The 20,294-nt window shown below is 50.0% G+C and overlaps 2 protein-coding genes across 9 annotated transcripts in view; one reads left to right on the top strand and one right to left on the bottom strand.

Moving 5' to 3' along the window:
* Positions 1 to 1,748: 1,748 nt before the first annotated feature.
* Positions 1,749 to 16,178, top strand: LIG3 (DNA ligase 3). Of its 3 annotated transcripts, none has more exons than XM_074556762.1 (20): positions 1,749 to 1,910; positions 2,151 to 2,698; positions 3,181 to 3,297; positions 4,068 to 4,268; positions 4,634 to 4,785; positions 5,647 to 5,813; positions 6,436 to 6,513; positions 6,610 to 6,778; positions 7,338 to 7,493; positions 7,902 to 8,033; positions 8,769 to 8,848; positions 9,256 to 9,343; positions 10,222 to 10,299; positions 10,552 to 10,675; positions 10,980 to 11,122; positions 11,868 to 11,942; positions 13,057 to 13,203; positions 14,164 to 14,338; positions 14,959 to 15,050; positions 15,669 to 16,178. In XM_074556762.1, the coding sequence occupies exons 2-20, from the start codon at positions 2,170 to 2,172 to the stop codon at positions 15,906 to 15,908; spliced, it is 2,943 nt and encodes a 980-aa protein (XP_074412863.1). In that variant the 5' UTR covers positions 1,749 to 1,910; positions 2,151 to 2,169; the 3' UTR covers positions 15,909 to 16,178. The 3 variants fall into 3 exon arrangements, with proteins under 3 accessions (XP_074412863.1, XP_074412864.1, XP_074412865.1); XM_074556763.1 differs by having other exon boundaries at positions 15,672 to 16,178; XM_074556764.1 differs by having other exon boundaries at positions 1,767 to 1,910; positions 2,251 to 2,698.
* A 231-nt stretch (positions 16,179 to 16,409) lies between these two features.
* The window catches only part of RFFL (ring finger and FYVE like domain containing E3 ubiquitin protein ligase), a 30,902-nt gene continuing 27,017 nt past the window's right edge, over positions 16,410 to 20,294 (bottom strand). For all 6 annotated transcript variants that reach the window (XM_005495018.4, XM_005495021.4, XM_074556767.1 and 3 more), the window contains 2 exons: positions 19,519 to 19,542; positions 16,410 to 18,799 (listed from right to left, as the gene is read on the bottom strand). In XM_005495018.4, the coding sequence (XP_005495075.2) occupies positions 18,618 to 18,799; positions 19,519 to 19,542 (206 nt within the window). In that variant the 3' untranslated portion in view covers positions 16,410 to 18,617. The remainder of the gene's footprint in view (positions 18,800 to 19,518; positions 19,543 to 20,294) is intronic.

Genomic DNA, 20,294 nt, shown 5'->3' on the forward strand with positions numbered 1-20,294 from the left:
TGCCTGTGTCAGATTTCATCCCAGTTCTGTGACCAGGCACAATTGTTACACTCACTCCCAGCTCCAAACAGTGTGGTTTGTTTGATGTGCTAGGAAGAAGAGAAGACTGCCTGTGGCTTGCTTTGCAGCCAACTGGAGGCCAACAAAAAGGCAGATATGTGGCTGGGGAAGCAAATCCTGTACCTTATTTCTCATACTCTGCCTTTGAGGTACAGCAAAGCAGGTCAGAGACTTGGCCATGCCAACCCACACAGCATCCTCTCCATGGATGAAGGCAGGAATCCAGTGGAGCTGTGTGCTGCATCCATCCCAGCCTCCCCAGCAGCCTCCTGGCACAGCACAACAGCAATTCCATCAGAGGAACAGGGGTGGGTGGCACCAGCAGAGAGCCACCTGCAGGTCTGTGTTACCTGGACTGGGATGAAGGGCTGTGTTCAGGAGCCTGAAGTGGTGCAGCAGCGCCTCAAACCCACACAAACACAGTGCAAAGGACAATTTCAGGAGGTTACAGGGTAGCACTGCAGGCCTGTGCAGGTATTGAGGGCCCAGGTGACATGGCAGTATTGAATTTTCAGGGAGGAGAGAATGATGCATCTGACTCCATTGATATCGGAAGGCTAATTAATTACTTTATTATTCTGTACATCTAAAACTGAATCTACTCTGCACACAACTGCTCTGAATCTCATGACTGTCACCCAACAGTCCTGACTCAGACACACACTTGGCCCTGATAAGCCAAGGAAACAAAACACCATGGCTTTGGTAAACAATCTCCATATTGCATTCAACTTCTGCACAAACACAGGCACAGCAAATGATAAGAATTGTGTTTTCTTTCTCTGAGGTTCAGAGAATGCAAATCCCAGAAATATTCTTGGGAAGAATTGTGCCTTGCTTTTCTCTGTGAAGAGAAATGTGGGGTTACATGGCAGCATCTCAAACCTGCACCAACGTGGCACAGCACTCCTGAAGGGGCAGCTTCATGAGGCTGGGGATAAGGCAGTGGCTCAGTGCACAAACACAGTGTTAGAACTCTTGGAGGGACCATTTCTGTGGCCAGGTGATCCAACAGCACTTCAAACCTGTTGGTGAGCGCTCTTGGTGAGCAAGTGTGGTGCAGCCAGAAACAGAGCTCAGGCTTGGTGCAGTGCTCTGGAAAAGCCCTCTTTGGGAGGTTGGGAATACATCATCACCTCATGGCAAGGCACACTGCTGCAGTGCAGTCACCCCTGTGGTGGGGACCAACCATCACCTCACGGAAGGGAGCTGGGACCACCTGAGGGCAGAGACCCCCCATTGCCCCATGGCACAGACTGGAGCTACCGCAGGGCACAGTTCCTCCATCGCCCCAGGCACTGTCCTGGTGCCAGCTCAGGGCACAATCCCTCCATCATCTCACGGAGGGGGAACTCTCCATTGTCCCAGGGCGAGGACCCGGCGCCAGCTTTGATCCTGGTCCCAGTCCCGCCTCAAGGCACAGACCCTCCCTGGCCCCTATTGCTGTCCCGGCGCCGCCTCAGGGCACGGATCCAGTGCCAACCTTCCCTGGCCCCAGGCACTGATCCAAAGCCACCCCGGGACACGGACCCTCCCTGGCCCCGGGCGCGCGCCCAGCGCCACCTCGGCCGCGCCCGAGGCGGGAAAACGCTCCCGGCGCGTGCTGGGGGCGGGGCTAGGCGGCCTGATGGGCGTGGCCTGCCCGCGCCCGCCCCCTCAGCCGCTGTTCGGGCGGAAGGGGCGGGGCCCGGTGCGCCGCGCGCCCGCGCGTGGCCCTACGGAAGCCGGGCTGGCGCGCTCGTGTCCCGGCGGCGGCTGAGGCGGCGGCCCCGGCCTGAGGGGCTGGGGGGGGGGGGGTCCCGGGGTCCGGACGGGACAGGGGACGGGATGGCGGCACCGTGAGGAGCTCGGTGAGCGTTGGAGGGGCGCCCTGGGGCCTGCTGCGGCGGGAGGAGCCGGTGGTCGGGCCACGGCGGGCAGGGCGGGAAAGCGGCCTCGGGGGGAGGCTGGAGCGGGAGCGGGCCTGGGAGCGATGAGGGGGCCGTGAGGGCGCGGGGTGTGGGGCGGCGGAGCGGGGGCCATGGAGGCAGCTGCGGAGCGGGTGCCGGGGGGAGGCTGAGGGTGCTCAGTGTCCCGTGTGTCGCTCGCAGCACCCTCCGCACGGACTGGATGCCCACGGGCGGCAGGACGCTGTCACACGCTGCCCGCGCTCTCGGCAGGGGCACAGCGCTGTTCTGCCCTCGCCCACAGCTCCCCACGTCCAGGCCGCTGTCCCGCCGTGCCGGAGCCAGCCGCGGGTGCTGGTGCCAGCTGCTGTCCCAGCCTGTCCCGGTGCCATCCCCGCAGCCCGCGGTTCCCCTGTCGCTGCTGTTGGGCAGCTGGCTGCGCTCAGCCTGCGCGGCCGCCGGGGACATGGCGGAGCAGCGCTACTGCGTGGACTATGCCAAGCGAGGCACCGCGGGCTGCAAGAAGTGCAAGGAGAAGATCGTGAAGGGGATGGTGCGCATTGGGAAGATTGTTCCAAATCCTTTCACCGAATCTGGAGGGGACATGAAGGAGTGGTACCATGTCAAGTGCATCTTTGAGAAGCTGGATAAGGCCCGGGCCACCACTAAGAAAATTGAAGACATCACAGATTTGGAGGGGTGGGAAGAACTGCAGGATGAGGAGAAAGAAACAATCAACAAGTACATCTCAGGTGAGGCTTGAGGTAGTGCCAGGGTAACTTTTTTTCCTATTTTCAAGTTATGCCAGAGGGTGTCACCCAGCTTTGCCTTTGCCATGAAATCCTCATGGATTTATTTGGGTGGCTTAGGGACAAAGTGTGTGGTGCTGCTCCAATCCCTGTCTCAGCCATGTAGGAAAGGGAAAAAATGGTCACTTCTACAGTGACACTCCTTGTTTCATTTGTCACACCTGATTGTGGACAAGGCCCAGGTGATTTAATTAATGTGCAGTTAAAACCCATGAGGAAGCATCAGTTATTTTCCATTTCCCCCATTTTCCATGCTCTTTAATATATTACGTACTGTTCTAACTTCTGTTATCTGATAAACATCTGGGGTTTTTTTTCTCCAATTCCTATTTCTTTTAAGGCTGTTTGCTTTGTAAGCTACATAATATGGTGAGGGATGTATGAGATTATTCCTGACTGCCTCTTTGAACCTTTCTGCTTTCCAGAAGCCAATTCCAAGACTGGAGGCACTCCAAAGAAAAAGGTGATAGTGCAGGCAAAACTCACTGCCACAGGACAGCTGACCACAAAAGATCCACCGAAGAAATTCTCTGGATTCTCTGGTAAGAATTAAGAAACTGGTTCTGAGAAATCAGTTTGTTTTAATCTCAACATCAAGAGGAGTTTTAGCTTGGCTCAGATTGGTAGGTTTTTATCTATAGGTTATCTATAGGTTTTTACTCAGATTTAGTGGTTTTTAATTCTGGTTTGTCAAAAGCTGTCAGGGCTTGAAAGAACATCTTGAAAGATGTTTAGATTTCCAGTTTTCCCTAGGAGACAAAAGTTCTGCCATGACCCACATTGTCAGGCTGACTCCAACTCCCTGTATCCATTGGCTCATTCCAGCCAAACTGAAGGTGTAGGATAAAGTTATCCCATGTGGAGCTCAAAATCTGGAAAAAAACTGCTGAGGGATTCTCAGTTGTGTTCATGGAAAGGAAAACTTGTCCTGAGGAGCAGCTGCCAGCAGGACAATCCATCTGTGAGCTCTGTCTGACCTGACACACACCTGGAGCTCCAGACTGCCCAGAGCCAAAGACATCAGATTGGTGTTTGGAGACAAAAGGGATGGGGATGTATTCCCGTAAAAATTGATAAAACAGAAGAATCTGCAAGGAGACATTAATTTTCACCATGGTTTAGTCATATTTTTCTAGTAGAATTAAGATCTAGGAAATTCTAGTGTAAAGTTGGAAGGTTTTTAGAAAAGTCATAAATTTCAGCTCTGAAGCTTTGCCAGCACACTGGGATTGTTCCCACCTTGCCAGGCAGAGCTAACATCAACATTTCCTCCGTGTTGTTACAAAAACAACTTGTGATGTGTCTGATACAGCCAAGCCAAAGAATTCAGAAGATTCTCCTGCCAAGCCTTCCTCGCAGAAGCCCAGCCTGTCTGCAGCCAGGTGTGACCCCCAGCACAAGGACTGCCTGCTGCGCGAGTTCCGCAAGCTCTGCGCCATGGTGGCTGAGAAACCCAGCTACAACGTCAAAACCCAGATCATCCAGGACTTCCTCAGGAAGGGATCTGCAGGAGGTATGGATCCACCTGGGAATTCTCAGCTCTCTCACAATCAGCTTTGCAAAGTCTCAAAAGGAAAGGGGAGATTCAAAGCTGGTTGTTGTGTGTGCTCCCAGCCTTGTGCTGTGGTGATTTCTGAGCTGTGGAGGTAATCTTTGAAAAGTGAGCTCTTCAAATATCAAATTCAGATAAAAATGTCTCACTCAGGTGTAGATGCCCAGTTTAGAGGCAAATTGTGGCTATTTCCCCTAAGAATTCCAAGCCCCACCTGTGGGTTGTATCCCCAGGATTACACAAATGGACACAACCAACCAGAACCTGGACATGAAAATAAATCCTCACTGTTATAATCTGCTTTTTTTCTTTTTTTTTTTTTCCAGATGGTTTTCATGGTGATGTATACCTGACCATTAAGATGCTGTTACCAGGTGTCATTAAAATAGTTTACAACTTGAATGATAAGCAGATTGTAAAGCTGTTCAGCAGGATTTTTAACTGCAACCAGGAAGAAATGGTCCGGGACCTGGAGCAGGTGAGTGCAGACAGCTGCTCTCCTAATTTCTGCTCTTCAGCTCTTTGCTTATGGAAATTCTGTAATGCTTTAGGTTTTTTACTCCTTAGCTTGACTGTTAGAATGGGAGCTGGTGATTTATTTTGGTTTTCCTTGACTTTAGCAGTTTTCATAGCATTTTCTGCCATCTGGAACCTGTAGAAAATCATGTTTAAATGGAAAGCAGGATAAGAATTCACCTGGCAAAGCTTTAGAAAGCAAGACTAAAATTACCTAGGCGAGGTGGGGTGCATCTGTTTGTCTAAACTCCTTTGTCTGGCACATTGCTACAGAACTGAGTTATATTCCTCTTTTTGTACCATCACACATCAAAACCTGGGATTCAATTAACAGACCTGTCACTGGCAGCTGCAGTTGGTTATTACAATTAAGCTGCTGCAATTGCAGGTGCTCAGTTGTGCAGTGAGTCCCTGTGATTGACTGTGCACCCTGTGATTCACTGCAAGGTGCAGAAAAGGGGTGAATTAGATAATAATGGTAATTTTTTCATCTCTGTTCATTGCCTTGCTGTGTACTGCCTTCTAGTGACATCACTAGCCTGTCCCGTGTCCTTGGATTTACAAGTGGATTTATCCTGAGGAAATAAATGGTCTGTGCTGCTGCAGCAGTGAAAAATAGAGCCATGAGATGATGCTGGTACTCTTAATTACCTTTCTTGGCAAATTAAACAGCTGAGCAGCTTTACGTGTCGTGGCAGCTTCTTTAAGTGTTTGATTCCAATGTCTTGGTGCAATCCTCACTGGAACCATGCAGAATCCCCAGTGGCACCCCACTCTCTGGCCATGCCTCTCATCCACACCCTGGTTTTGTTTTTGGAGACAGGGAGATGTTTCTGAGACCATCAGAATCTTCTTTGAGCAGAGCAAGACCTGTCCTCCAGCAGCCAAGAGCCTCCTGACCATCCAGGAGGTGGATGAGTTCCTCATGCAGCTGTCCAAGCTCACCAAGGAGGATGACCAGCAGAGTGTCCTGCAGCAGATCAGTCGCAGGTGAGGGAAGGAATCAACCTCTGAAGGTTTGCCCAGACACTGGAGTGGTTCTCTACAAGCTGGAGTGGGTGAAAAATGAATCATGAGCCACTGAAACTGAACTTAATTAGCATCTGTAAGCTGCTGTTAGTGGTGTGATTGAGACACCTTGACAGCAGTGGAGAGCTTTTATGGCTGCTTGTTCGTGCTAGAGAACTTTGTCCCTGCCTGTCAGGACACTTCAATCAAACAAATGATTTTCAACAGCACCCTAATGGTGCTTAGCTGTTAATTAAGTTGCTGTTCTTAAGCATGTTGGGAAAAGCCTTCAAGTAATTTAGACAAAGATTTTTGGTCTGGCTCAGTTTGTGTTGATGTGAGGCTGAGGATTTTCCGATAAGTTACTCTTGATGCATTAATTAAGTACATTTTGGAAGGTACATCAACACTGAGGCAGAGTTAATGTTGGCATCAAGATGCTGGAAAGCTTTTTGGATATTCCCTTGTGTCTCTGAGGTGTCACTATTAACATGATTAGTTTGACCCTCTGCAGAGAGGGGACCTTTTTTTAAAGAGACCTGGATGATTTTCTTTTCAGCTGGAAAGGTCACTTCACACCTTGACTGAATCTTTTCCTCTTCAGGTGTACAGGCAACGACCTGAAGTGCATCATCAGGCTAATTAAGCATGACTTGAAAATGAATGCTGGAGCAAAGCACGTGTAAGTGACAGGAATCCAGAAAAGCTCATTTCCTGAGGCAGCAGCAGCAGCAGCCCTGGGGCTGATCCATGCTCCCCCTCTCTCTGTGCTTTGCAGGTTGGATGCTCTGGATCCCAACGCCTACGAGGCATTCAAGGCCTCGAGGAACCTGCAGGACGTGGTGGAGAGGGTGCTGCAGAACCAGCAGGAGGCAGAGAAGGTGCCAGGGCTGAAGAAGACCCTGAGTGTGCAGGCCTCACTCATGACCCCAGTGCAGCCCATGCTGGTAGGTTGGGCCTCTCCAGGGGGACAGAGACCCCACCTGGGAGGCTCAGGAGCCAGGGCAGTGGCTGTGCAGTGTTCAGGGTTGTTTAATTCTAGTTTAGAAGGCATCTCCTACCACCAGGCCAAGTATTCAATATACACAGTAACTGCCAAACTAAAACCTTCCCTTGCTCTCAGTCTTTTGTATTTGTTTGCTCTCATTGCAGAAGTTGATCCTTTCTCTGGAAAGAGTGTAAGCTTTCCAGTGGATTAGAGAGTCAAATAAATCAGGCTTTTTGTGTGAACAAAGCAGAGTTAAATATTTACTTGTGGGCTGAGCACACTCCTACAGAAGGCACAGTGCACATTTTAAAGCTTTTGGAAGGGATAAGCACTGAAAAGCTGTAATTATCTGGGCATATGCGGATATTAGTACGTGAATAATTAAGGAGAACTTGGACTCGCTAACAGATTCTGGACAAAAACCTCTACAGGGGGATTCATTGTAGCTCATTCATGAACTTGGGTAAGAGCAGCTTTATTTTCCATGTGTCAGTGGGGTTTGTCCCCTGTGTCCCCAGGCTGAGGCCTGCAAGTCCATCGAGTACGCCATGAAGAAGTGTCCCAACGGGATGTACGCCGAGATCAAGTACGACGGCGAGCGCGTGCAGGTGCACAAGAACGGGGATCACTTCAGCTACTTCAGCAGGAGCCTCAAGCCTGTGCTCCCCCACAAAGTAAGCACTGGGCACTGCCTCACCCCTCCTGCCAGCTCCTCCTCTGCATTCCCAATATTTCCTTCTATAGGCAAGGAGAATTCCTTCTCATTCCTGATTTATTTATGTGTAGAATGTGGAAAAGCAACACCTAAAACTGTAATAATTTAATTCTGGTACACATTAAGAGCTTGGAATTAAATTTCATCTGTCTGCTGTAGAATCCTCTCTATGCACTGCATTTTGGGAACCTTGTTGCCAGTTGGGTGACTTGGTTCTGTTTATTAAAGCCTCACTTTTCTATTTGTGGGTACCATAGAAGTGCAGTTGTGCCTCATATACTTATGGAGAAAACACCTGCATTGGAGTGAATCCCTCTCTTCAGCCAGTTATTTTCCTTTTTTTTTTTTTTTTTCTTCTTTTCCCAAGGTAGCCCATTTCAAGGATTTCATCCCCCAGGCTTTCCCTGGTGGGCAGAGTATGATTCTGGATTCAGAAGTTCTCCTGATTGACAATAAAACTGGCAAGCCACTTCCTTTTGGGACTCTTGGTGTGCACAAGGTAAAAACAAAAATGAATAAAAATGCTTTTTGTGTTTGGAGGCTGTTACACTGCTGACTTAAACACAATCTGTTATCACAGGATAATTTCAGAGCTCTGGTGCTTGTTAGAGCATCTGGGGGCAAAAAAATAAGATTATTGAGAAGGCTGACATTGAAAAGCTACTACTCTAATACAGTAGATTTGATATTAACCTGATCCCTGGCAGGACATTAACAGAAATTAATTTCAATAATACTACAAAAATCTTTGGACAGTGTTACAATTCTGTCATTGTTTCCATGGCTTGAGCAATGTATGGCAGCCTGGGGGACCACAGGGATGCAGTGATTATTCCATGCAAATGTTATGGAGTGCTTGTGTCTAGGCTGAATGGGGGTGAGTAAAAGGACAGGAAAATGAAAATTAAACTATAAGTGCTTAAGTTAAAAGTAGCCATTAATCTGCTGTCTGTAGAAATGTGGTGGGTTTTTTGCTGCAGTAGTGACAGATGTTGCATTGCCCAAAACCATTAATATTTTTAGCATTATTTTCCATTCCTATGACATGAACATTTTTTATGTTCTCAGCTTGTGCTTGGACTCATTCAGTGTAAATCTGAATTCTCAGAATGCTTCTTTTAGAAGAGGCATAAGCTTATAATACCTAAAATATTACAGAGATTAAAATCCATCATTTTATTACTTTGCTAAAACTGTTTGCTGTGACTGCAGAATTGTTTTAATTGTATTTCAGAAAGCTGCTTTCCAGGATGCCAACGTTTGCCTGTTTGTGTTTGACTGCATCTACTTCAATGACATCAGCCTGATGGACAGGTATGGCTGCCAGGGGAGAGTGGCTGGGCTGGTTTCCTGGCATGAACTGGAAATCCTGGGCTGGAAAACCCCACTCATGCAGACAGACCAGTTCACCTAGGCTGTCAGACTGGGCATTCACTGGGAAATCAGGGCAGCATGGGAGGGCCCTTGCTGTGCCAAGAGTTCTTTTGTGCAGCTCCTCTTGCTCTCCAAAACATTGGGATCAGCTGCATCTCAGCTGCTCATCCCACATCCTCTAAACACACTGTTAGCACTGAAATTTCCTCCAGGAAGTGATAGGATACAAAGTAAGAGCTAGTTGTCCTCTCAGGAGCTCTCTAGGGTGATTTAATGGCTTCAGCAGCTTTTTTCAATGTTCCTGTTGGGATTGCTGCCTGTCCCTCACTGTCCCTGCCCTGCTCCAGGCCCCTCTGTGAACGGCGCAAGTTCCTCCACGACAACATGGTGGAGATCCCCAACAGGATCCTGTTCTCAGAGATGAAACATGTCACAGTGAGTCCAGAGTGCCCCTGCAGCCCTGACCCTGCTCCTCCAGCACTTGGCTTTTTTTTATTATTAACTCTGCAAATTCACCCTGGCAAAATGGTTCTGCTTCTGCTCTGTGTGCAAGGCTTCCTGAGCCAACCCTGTATTCCCATCTTTTCCTGGCTCCAACCCCTTCAGTATAATCTTAACTTGCATGCCTCAGGTTTCCTGGCTTGTTAATGATTTTGTAGCCATTGTCACTCTGACCCTGTTAGGAGGAGTTCAGTCCTGCTGTCACTCAGTGTGTGCAGTGCAGTGCAGAGCTGTGACTGCAGCCTGGTTGAAGGGATCCAGACTTCCCAAACTGGCAGCTTCCAGTGCCCACACATCCCTGAGACATTCTGGCTGCTAGAATCTGCATTTAGGCAGCAGCATGCTGGGATTTTCCTTTGACTATGCACAAGCCTCATGTCCCATTATTTTTCCCCATTGCTGCTGATTTCTGTGGCACCTTGACTTTGGTGGAGAATGCTTGGACATTTTGGGCAGAAGAAGGTTCATAGGTCCCAAGGCAGTTGGATGGAGAAGGAAGCAGGCACTTCTGGCTGAGCAAATCTGACTTGGGACTTCCTGGGACACAGCCAGTGGGGCAGCCACGTCTCTGAGGGGTATTTTATCAGACAAAGCTTCTCTTTTTGGGACATATTCCCAACTTAGTCACTGGGTGTGCAGCAAAGAGAAGATTTATCCATTTACAGGATCCTCTTTGGAAAACTGTTGTGGAAGTGCCTCTTCCTCTCCCTGCAGCTGCTTTGGGTTTAGTGCACCACTGCTCCAAACACAAAGCCTGAAGAGCTGAGCCCTTTTTAGAGTCCTGAGCTAACCATGGTCCCTCTCCTTTGCAGAAAGCTTCAGATCTGGCAGACATGATCACCCGGGTCATCCGGGAGGGGCTGGAAGGGCTGGTGCTGAAGGATTTAAAGGCAAGTTCCCCTTCACTCTGTCCTGGTGTCAGCTGGGAATTTGGGAATGACAGCAGTCAGCTCTGAGACAGCAGAATCACACCCTGAGCATTCCAGAAACATCTCTGGGTTCCTCTCACCGCTGACACCCAATCCACTGCTCCTCCTGCTGTGCTCAGGAGCTGCTGAGCTGGGTAAAGGGCTCAGGGCTGTCTGAGGAGGTGCTGCCCACCAGGGGATCTCTCTGAGGGGGCTGTACCTTCCTTTGCACAGGGTAATTATGAGCCAGGGAAGCGCCACTGGCTGAAGGTGAAGAAGGATTATCTCAACGAGGGGGCAATGGCTGACACTGCTGACCTGGTGGTGCTGGGGGCTTTCTATGGACAAGGCAGCAAAGGTAGGTCTGGAGGTGGCTGAAGTCAGAGCTCTGTCTGTTCGAGGAATTCCCAAGGTTTTCCTGTTCAGGCCTCCAGAATGAGGGTGGCTGGAGCAGTGGTTACCTGCTGCAGCCCATCATGTCCTTGCTGTGGCTCCAGAGCTGGAGGTGTTGGGCTGGGCTGTTGCCCAGTGCAGAGGCTCTGCTCAGCTTTGTCAGTGGCCCTGCAGCCATCACAAGCCCAAACCCCAAAGCCACAGAAGGATTTTGGCTCAGAAAAGCTGTCTTGTCCTGTGCAAGGTGTGAGCCCTGCTGTCCTGTGCAGGTGGGATGATGTCCATCTTCCTCATGGGCTGCTACGACCCCAAGAGTGAGAAGTGGTGCACGGTGACCAAGTGCTCTGGTGGCCACGATGACGCCACCCTGGCACGTCTGCAGACAGAGCTGGACATGGTGAAGATCAGCAAGGTGAGAGGGGAGCCAGGGGATGCTCAGGCCAGGGCTCAGCTGCACTGCAGGCTGGGAGTGCCCTGCCAGGAATGAATCAGAGTTAAAGCTCATCAGCCACAAGTGAGGAGTCAGAGCAGCCAGCTCCTGGAGGAGGCACTGCTGGGATCTGTACCCACACACTGAGTGGGAAGCCAGGCACCGTCTGTTTCCTGCTAGGACAAGGTTTTGTTGGGAAGATCCCAATTTTTTATCTGGATTTTTGGGCATGATGTGATTGGCAAAGACAGTCACTAGATGGGGCTGTGGGAGGGAAGTGCTCAGTCAGACTCTGATCTGTGGCTCCATACCTGGGGTTGGAGTTAAGATTTCTGTCAGTGATTTATCTTGCTTTTCAAGACTTGAAAAATCAACAGAGAGCTGAATTTTAATATTACCTTGACATCCTGAAGGCTATTTGCATCAAGGTTGTAGAATCTTGGAAAAAAAAAAAAAGGGTAGTTTTACATGAATCACAATTGGAGCAACTGTTCTTGTTTCACACACAAAATGACAGGAATTGAGGGCTGTGTTTCAGGCAATATTTGTGATTTCCTAGATGAGAGAAGTGGCTGCAGATCAGTGCAAGTTCCATCCATGCAAAGGCAATGTAATACCTCTGTGCTGATCTATTCCTAGGTTGTGTTTCATCAGCTTCTGTTGTAGAATTAGGTTTATATATGATAATAAGTGTCAATAATGTGAATTTTGTGCTTTTAATTAATAGGATCCTAGTAAAATTCCAAGGTGGCTAAAAATCAACAAAATTTACTACCCAGACTTCATTGTCCCAGATCCAAAGGTAAGTGCTCTCATAATCATTTCACATTTAACATTTCCTAGCCCTTATTCTGCAGTCTCCTACAAACCCTTTAGAAGGACAACTTAGAAGTTGTCTGTGTTACAAAATAAATCTTCATAGTTGGAATGGGAGATTAAGCACAAGTTTTTATCTCTCAATCTTGCAGGTGCATTTGAGGCTAAGAGCTTCATGAAGAAATCACACCTGCAGCAGTTTTGGGAAATATTCTTGTGCATTAAATCCCTTCCAGAAGTGAGCTTGCTTTAAATTTGAGATATGAGAAACCTGACTTTAAAGGGTTGAAACACAACTGCAAGCCAAAAGTTGCTGTTGCTGTAGGGAATGTGTCAGTATGGCTGAAAGAGAAGGTGTGCTTAGAAATGGGCATTTTGTGTTAGTGAAGGCTTAGAGAAAAAGTGATTTTAACAATGAAGGTGACCAGGAAGGTCACTTTGTGTAGATGGAGAGTGAGTGGGGGTGAGGCACTCTGAGCTGGCTCTGAGGGAGCACAGGGGTGTGACACAGCCCCTGAGGGAGCACAGGGGTGTGACATGGCTCCTGAGGGAGCACAGGGTGTGACACGGCTCCTGAGGGAGCACAGGGGTGTGATATGGCTCTCTCAGCTGGCTCTGAGGTAGCACAGGGGTGTGACACGGCCCCTGAGGGAGCACAGGGGTGTGACACAGCCCCTGAGGGAGCACAGGGTGTGACACAGCCCCTGAGGGAGCACAGGGTGTGACACAGCCCCTGAGGGAGCACAGGGGTGTGCCATGGCTCCTGAGGGAGCACAGGGTGTGATACAGCTCCTGAGGGAGCACAGGGTGTGACACAGCCCCTGAGGGAGCACAGGGGTGTGCCATGGCTCCTGAGGGAGCACAGGGTGTGATACAGCTCCTGAGGGAGCACAGGGTGTGACACAGCCCCTGAGGGAGCACAGGGGTGTGCCATGGCTCCTGAGGGAGCACAGGGTGTGACATGGCTCCTGAGGGGGCACAGGGTGTGACACAGCTCCTGAGGGGGCACAGGGTGTGACACAGCTCCTGAGGGGGCACAGGGGTGTGACATGGCCCCTGAGGGGGCACAGGGTGTGACCTGGTTCCCTCCCTGTGTGCAGAAGGCCCCGGTGTGGGAGATCACGGGGGCCGAGTTCTCCAAGGCCGAGGCGCACACGGCTGACGGGATCTCCATCCGCTTCCCGCGCTGCACGCGCATCCGCGATGACAAGGACTGGCAGACAGCCACCAACCTGCAGCAGCTCAAGGTGGGTCAGCAGGGGCCCTGCAGCTCCTGGCACCAGGCTGAGCTTCAGCAGATCACAGCATGCACTGAAGGCACCTCCTGCCTGTCATGGCACCTTCCCTTTTCCCTTCGTGCCAGGCTCAGGCTGGGTTGTTCTGCTGGAGGCTCTCAGGTCCCTTGAGCTGTTGTGTTGCTGTGCCCTGTCAGAGAAGTCTCTGCAGGCATTGGTTCTGTCAGCTCCTGTGGCAGGGTGAGGAATTGCCTTCCTCAGAGGTGACCACAGAATCACAGAATGAATTGTGTTGGAAAAGATACTTTGAGATCATCAAGCCCAAACTATGACCTAACACCTCCTCAGCAGCTAAACCATGGCACTGAGCGCCAGGTCCAGGCTTATTGGACAGTGACTCCAGCACCTCCTTGGGCAGCCCTTTTTTCTCTCCATGCTCACTCAGTTTCCCATCACTTGCTGAGGCTGGGAGAGGCATTTGGGAAGTGCCTGTGGGTACCCTGGGGCACAGGGGCCAAGTGGCACTGGCCAGAACCCCTGGGCTGCAGCCACCTCAATGCCAGCCTTGGAGGAGCTCTGTGCTGCAGTCTGGGGCTGGCAGCAGCTGCCAGGGCTGCTGTGCCATGGAAAGCAGGAGTGATGCAGCCCCAGGGCCTGCCAGGATCCCATGGGGAGGAGAGAGGAACAAACCCCTCTGCAGATGGGCCCTTCCCACAGTCAGACTGGGCACTGCTCATCCTTCAGGCTCTTACTCTGTTGCAGATGATGTGGATGTGGCTTTAGCTCCACCTTAATGCCAGGAGAGGGGTGGAATGCAGGGAGCTGGGACAGCTGGGACAGGAAAATGACTGCAGAGGGGCGCAGGAAGAAAATGCTTTTGAGCAAACACTGCAGGGGGAGAACACCAGAGCAGTCTGTGCATCACAGCTCATCTGCAGTGTCAGACATGATCTGTGCTGTTTCTCTGGGCAGGAGCTGTACCAGCTCTCCAAGGAGAAGGCTGATTTCAGTGTTACAGCTGGGGAGGAAGATGAGTCCACAGCTGGCAGCAGTGGAGAGAATGATGGCAATTCCAGGTCTTCCACACCTCACAGCAGTATTAAGAGTCCTCCAAGCAAGTCACCTGCAAAAGCCCAGAAGGCAGAAGGTAAGGTGATGGTGCTTTCAGGAGGGAGCCTGGGGCTGTGTCCTCTGAGTCATTGCCTTCTGTTAGAGGCTTGATGATCCCACCTTTCTCATGGATCTCAGGGCTAGTGGGAAAATCTGTTCAGATCCTTGGTTTGGCCCTGTAGGAATGGAGTAGCCACAGCTCTGAGATGTCCTGGGTTGGGAAAAGAGGGATGGAAACAGCTCTGGTGATGCTGTGCAGGGTGGTGCTCACTGCTCCCGTTTGTGCAGGTCACAGCCCTCTGGTGTGAGAGTGTTGGCCATGAGCCAGTGCTTGATTTGATTTGGATGGAGCTCGTGTGTGTAAAGGGACACGTGGCTGCAGGTGATTTCCTGGTGAATTGAGCTGGAACATGAAGCAGATTGCTGAGCAGTGTCACAGAGGACAGAGAGGTGGCAGCAGCAGCCTGGGAATGGGGCAGGAGGCTGCCCCACACCATTTCCAGTAGATGAATGGGTCTCACTAGTGAGAGTAGTTAATGGATTTTCCAGAAAGAGGAGAGAAAACTTTCTCCTTCTGCTCTTTACTCTTTCCCCCAACATTAATACACAACCACTATCTGGACAGAGCACGTGCATGAACTAAATTTTTGTTTTTAGACAGCAAAGGAGTCATTGAATCCCCTCAAAAATCCGAGGAGAGACGAGGGGAGAAGAGAAAAGCATCTGAGATGGAGGACAATGGAAAAAAGGTACAGACAGCAGGCCAGGACAGCAGCCATGGTGGGATGGGAGGAGGCTGGGGCAGCTGGGGTCTGTTCACTTCCATTCCAAGGAATGCCTGTCTGCACCAGTGTTCACAGAGGTCCCAGGACGAGGGAAGAGATGAGAATCTTGACTCCATGTTCAGAAGGCTGATTTATTATTTTATGATATATATATTAAAAGAAAACTTTATATTAAAACTATACTAAAAGCATAGAAGAAAGGATTTCATCAGAAGGCTGTCAAGGAATAGAAAAGGAATGATAACAAAATCTTGTGATTGACAAGAGAGTCCGAGGCAGCTGGACTGTGATTGGCCATTAATTAAAAACAACCACGGGAGACCAATCACAGATGTGCCTGTTGCATTCCGCAGCAGCAGATAATTTTTGTTTACATTTCGTTTCTGAGGCCTCTCAGCTTCTCAGGAGAAAAGATCCTAACAAAAGGATTTTTCATAAAATATGTCCGTGACACCTGTTCATTTCCATTCCAAGGAATGCCTGTGTCCATTCCCATTCCAATGCCTGTGTCCATTCCCATTCCAATGTCTGTGTGCATTCCCATTCCAAGGAATGTTTCCCCAAGCTGTGTTTCTCCCCCAGCAGCCCCTGCTGGACATTTTCACGGGGGTGAAGCTGTACCTGGCGCCCTCGGTGCCGGACTTTGCGCGGATCCGCCGCTACTTCATCGCCTTCGACGGGGACCTGGTGGAGGAGTTCGACACGGCCTCGGCCACCCACGTGCTCGGTGGGGACATTGATGACAACCCCGGGGCGCAGCGGGTGACGCCCAGGTGGATCTGGGAGTGCATCAGGAAGCGCAGGCTGGTGGCGCCGTGCTAGCACACCCAGCTGGGAATGGGGAGGGGAGGGAACGGGAGATCCTCCCTCCGTGGAGGGGTGGATAGACAGGAAGTGCCCTCGGTAGCTACAGAGATCCAGAGCAGCCCTATGGAATGAATTTAAAAAGTTCTCTGAAGAAATGTCACTGCTGAATCCCATTTTCCTGCCCGTACTTGTAGACCACCACCCTCATCCAGGTGCTGGTTTAGTCTCCTTGGGTTTTTAAAGATTGGGTATTTTTATAGATAAATAAAACTGAAGCAGCTTCTCCTTTGCTGTCAGGATTTATTTTCCAAAGGTTCTTCTCTTCCTGCTCAGGAGAACAGAGCAGCAGCTCCATGGGACTCTTGGCTGTGCTGCCAAGGTCATTTGTGCTGTCAGGTAATTTTTCCTCCTCTGTACCCCCCACTAACAGCATTTCAGCACCTGGGATCCCAATTTCTGGCTGAGGTTCAGCAGTAGCTGTAGGATCTCTGCTTGTAACAGATTCAGAAACAAAGATAACAACTAAATCACAATTCAACTTTATTACAAAATTATAAACCAAACTTCTGTACCAAAACTAGTAAGTTGAACTGTCATAGTACCAGAGGATTTAATAGTGAATAACATGCCCTTTCAAGTAGAATATTAAGTTTTAAAATCTTTAAACAATGTACAGTGTACATAAAGCACATAAATATTTCCATTTACTTTATTAGTTCAGAACATTATATTCCTTTGGATCATTAATCAGTTTCCTCCAGGTTTTGATTTTCCTTTAAAAACAACTCACTCATATCCATAAGTAGAGAATCCATTTTTACAAGGGAAACAAGAAGAGTCCTCCCTTCACAAAGCACATTTTGGAGTCACAGGGTGGGTGGATCTTCTCATCCCTAAAATCTCAGGCATTGATCTGCAGCTTGATTTGACTGCTGTGGACAATAAGCCTACCCTGTACAAGGAAAAGTACATCTATCCATAGGGGAATCATCATCTTCCTGCTAAATTCCCCCAGCCCTGAGTTTACTGAAAAATATGACAACATGAATTTTCACAGTGGATTTCCTAAGTGAGGCTGTTCAGCACATTGTGTATTCCTGCAGCTCTTGGAGCTCCCTGTGCTCTCTGCAGAGCAAACAGAGTCACTCCTTAGCTGCCCTTTTCTCTGCACTGACTTGTTCACTGTGTTCTCCTGCTGGATCTGTTACACCTTAAAGATGAAAGAACAGCCTGACCTGGGACAGAGGTAGGGCTCAGAATGCTGAGTGCAGTCAAGCTGCAGTTCTGTGGAGTTCTGAGGCCCCCTCAGTGAGACATCCCTGGCTCTCCTGCTGCCCCCTGAGCCAAGGATGTCCCACCCCAGGTGCTGCTTTGGCTGCAGCTCCCAGAGCAGACCCTGCACTCAGTGTCCCTGTGCAGGGCACACGGGTGCCTGTGCTGCTGCCATCCCTGCCCAGGAGCTCTGGGGAGTCCCTGCAGTGCCCCAGGAGCCCCCCTGGCTCTGTGCTGCTCTCTGCTGGCAGCCAGGCTGGCACACAGAGCAGCCTGGGCACAGTGCCATCCATGCTGAGGGACACTGAGGGCAGCACTGGAGCCCTGGCTGCCTGCAGGCCACTGAGGGGAAATGACACCAGTTCAAATCACCTCCAGGAGGAGCTGCCAGACTCCTCTTCCAGCTGAACACACTGCCCAGGAGCTGTCAGGGATCAGGCCACAGCTTCTCCCCATCCTCCCCAGCAGAAAAGACAAAACTGCTTTGGTAAGCAGTGGAAGGTAACAGACCTGTAAAACTGAGCCCTGGGGAGGATGGGGAAGCTGATCTGCAGTGGAGATTGCTCATGGAGCCAAGGGGGACAAAGGCTTTCTTCCATGATTCCCTTCTAAAAAAACAAAAAGTCACCTGTACTTAAATATGATTGTGTAGCAGTGGAGTCCTCACTGCTCTGCAGCTCTGTGCTTTCCTCACCAAACCCTGGGGAAGGCTCAAGCCTTGGATTTGTAGCTCCCTCAGCAGGTGGGGGCAGTTCACTTTGAGCCCCACCTCTGGCACGTGCTGTGAAATCAAAGTCACAAAATCAAACCAGAAACCTCCCTCTGGCACAGAAACAGAAACCCAGGACACAGGGCAAGGCTGAGCCTTCCCAGCCTCCCTCCCCAGCAGTTTTCAATAATACAAAGACAACCTTGATAAAAAATTACACATTTTCCACAATTGCACTAGGAATTAGGGAAAGCAGGGATGGTCTGCCTGTCCTGCAAGCATAACAATTTAACATTAAATTAAAAATAAAATTAACAAGCACAGTGACATTTCAACCTTCGCAAATCAAGTTGTTGCTGGGCAGAGCCTGAGCAACAAAACAAAGGACACTTTTTCAGACCCCAGTTCACTTTTATTATTCAGAGGAAACTACAAAGCCTCTGGAGCTGATCTTCCTGGTGGAAAGCTGGGCATCCATCTGTCCTCAAATTATCCTAGGATGGAGGTGGTTAATGATTGCTGGCAATGAGCTCCAAGGAGTCCAGGCACTGTGGTGTAAAGCACGATGGTGGGATGAGCAGAGCCGGGCACGGCTTGAGCAGAGCACTTTCCCCAGGCTTCCTCCTCGGCTCTCCGGCAGCAGGGTCGCGCTGATCTCCAGGGTAGCTGTTGGCAGGGATGGTGGCCCTTTCCCTAAGAGCACGGAGGCTTTAAGGCACGGCAGCGCCGAGCCCAGAGCCGCGCTAAGTCCTGAAGACGTGCACGGCGCGGATCACGTACTGCCGGCAGATGGGGCACTCGCTCATGCGCTTCCCGCACTTGGTGCACGTCACCATGTGCCCGCACTCCAGCAGCACGCAGTCGATGGCAGCGTCCATGCAGATCCTGCACAGGTTGTCCTCGGTGCTGGGGGGCCCAGCACCACCTGAGGGGACAGCACAGCACCCACGGGTCAGACAAAGGGAGGGGGGGTGGGTTTGTGCAATCCCACTTGGCTCTGCTGGAGGGATTCCCTAAGGGACAAAGGGATTGCCCTTGTGGCTGCTCCATCAGCTGGCAAGGAGCAAAGCTTTAGGTTTTATACAGTAATTTCTGTGAGATGGGCACAAAAAACTCTGAGATTTTCAGTTTGTGCAATCCCACTTGGCTCTGCTGGAGGGATTCCCTAAGGGACGAGGTGTGCAAAGGAATTGCTGCTCCATCAGCTGGCAAGGAGCAGAAGTTTTAGCTTTTACACAGTAATGTTTGTTTCCAATGTTTTACACAGTAAAATGTTTGTTGTTAATGTTTTACACAGTAATTTTTGTTCCCATCTGTGTGATGGAAACAAAAACCACTGAGATTCTCAGTGATGAGGCAAATGAAGCAACAGGGGTCTCTCTTCCCAATAACAGCACAAGAGGAAATGACCTCAAGTTGTGCCAGGGAGGTTTAGATAGAAATTTCTCCTGATACTAATTTTCAAAAAGGTTGTCAAGCTCTGGAACAGCCTGCTCAGGGCATAAAGAGCCCTGGGGGGAGTTAAATGCCATGTAGATGTGGCATTTGGGGACCTGGTTTAGGGGTGGCTTTGGCAGTGCTGGTTGGACTGATCTTGGAGGGGTTTTCCCAATAAACAACTCCATGATTAAGGATCTCACTCACCAGGTTGATCGTCGGTGTCCAAAACTGCAACAGAAGAAGAGAGAGATTTGGTGAGAGAAGTGTTACCAGGCAGGGGCTGAAAACCCTGAGGGAGCTGCTAAACCAAAACTGCTTTTTGCTGATCACCATGGGAGGCTCAGCCTGGGCTCTGATCAGGACAGGTTCAACAGCTGACAAGAACCTTCTCTGATACTGAGCTTACAGAACTGCTAAAGCTTTCCAGAGATCAGGGATCCAAAGGATGTCTCAGTTTTTAAGACAGCCTTGGAATGTGTGCAGAGTTTGGCTTTCCAGTGCTGCAGCAGCCCCTTGTGCCAGCTCCTCTGCTGTTACACAATCACCAAGGGATTGAACACAGATACAAAGTGAAAGAAGAGGATACCTTGCATCAAAAGCACAAGGAAATGAAAGAATGTAACCCCAAAACTGCTGTCTTAAATCCTGGATCATCCATGGAAGACAAAGCCTAGAGAGACGTGTTTAAGAAAACAACACTACTTTGGACAGCACTGAGAAACAAAGTATTAAAGTTTCTCTTGTAAGTAATTTACAAATATGTTTCTTTTTAAAGAAATCCCCTCCAAGTGCAAACTGGCACTTGGAAAATCAAGCCAGATATATTCTCCACACCTCTGTGTCGCCTCACAGCCACCTGTGCAGGCCCAGGAGCACTCGGTGGTAAGAGAGTGAAACCCCAGCTATCCCCAGCAGTGCAGCCCTGGGAGCCACTGCTCTGAGCACAGGCCCTGCATCTCCCAGCTGCTCCTTGGTGGCAG

The sequence above is a fragment of the Zonotrichia albicollis genome, chromosome 22, assembly GCF_047830755.1.
Source record: "Zonotrichia albicollis isolate bZonAlb1 chromosome 22, bZonAlb1.hap1, whole genome shotgun sequence".
Taxonomy (NCBI): Eukaryota; Metazoa; Chordata; class Aves; order Passeriformes; family Passerellidae; genus Zonotrichia; species Zonotrichia albicollis.

Coding starts and splice junctions, on each gene's coding strand:
- LIG3 (XM_074556762.1), top strand. CDS start 2,170: ATGCCCACGGGCGGCAGGACGCTGTCACACGCTGCCCGCGCTCTCGGC. Junction 3,298..4,067: donor GAAATTCTCTGGATTCTCTG/GTAAGAATTAAG, acceptor TGTCTGATACAG/CCAAGCCAAAGAATTCAGAA. Junction 10,676..10,979: donor CTATGGACAAGGCAGCAAAG/GTAGGTCTGGAG, acceptor TGTCCTGTGCAG/GTGGGATGATGTCCATCTTC.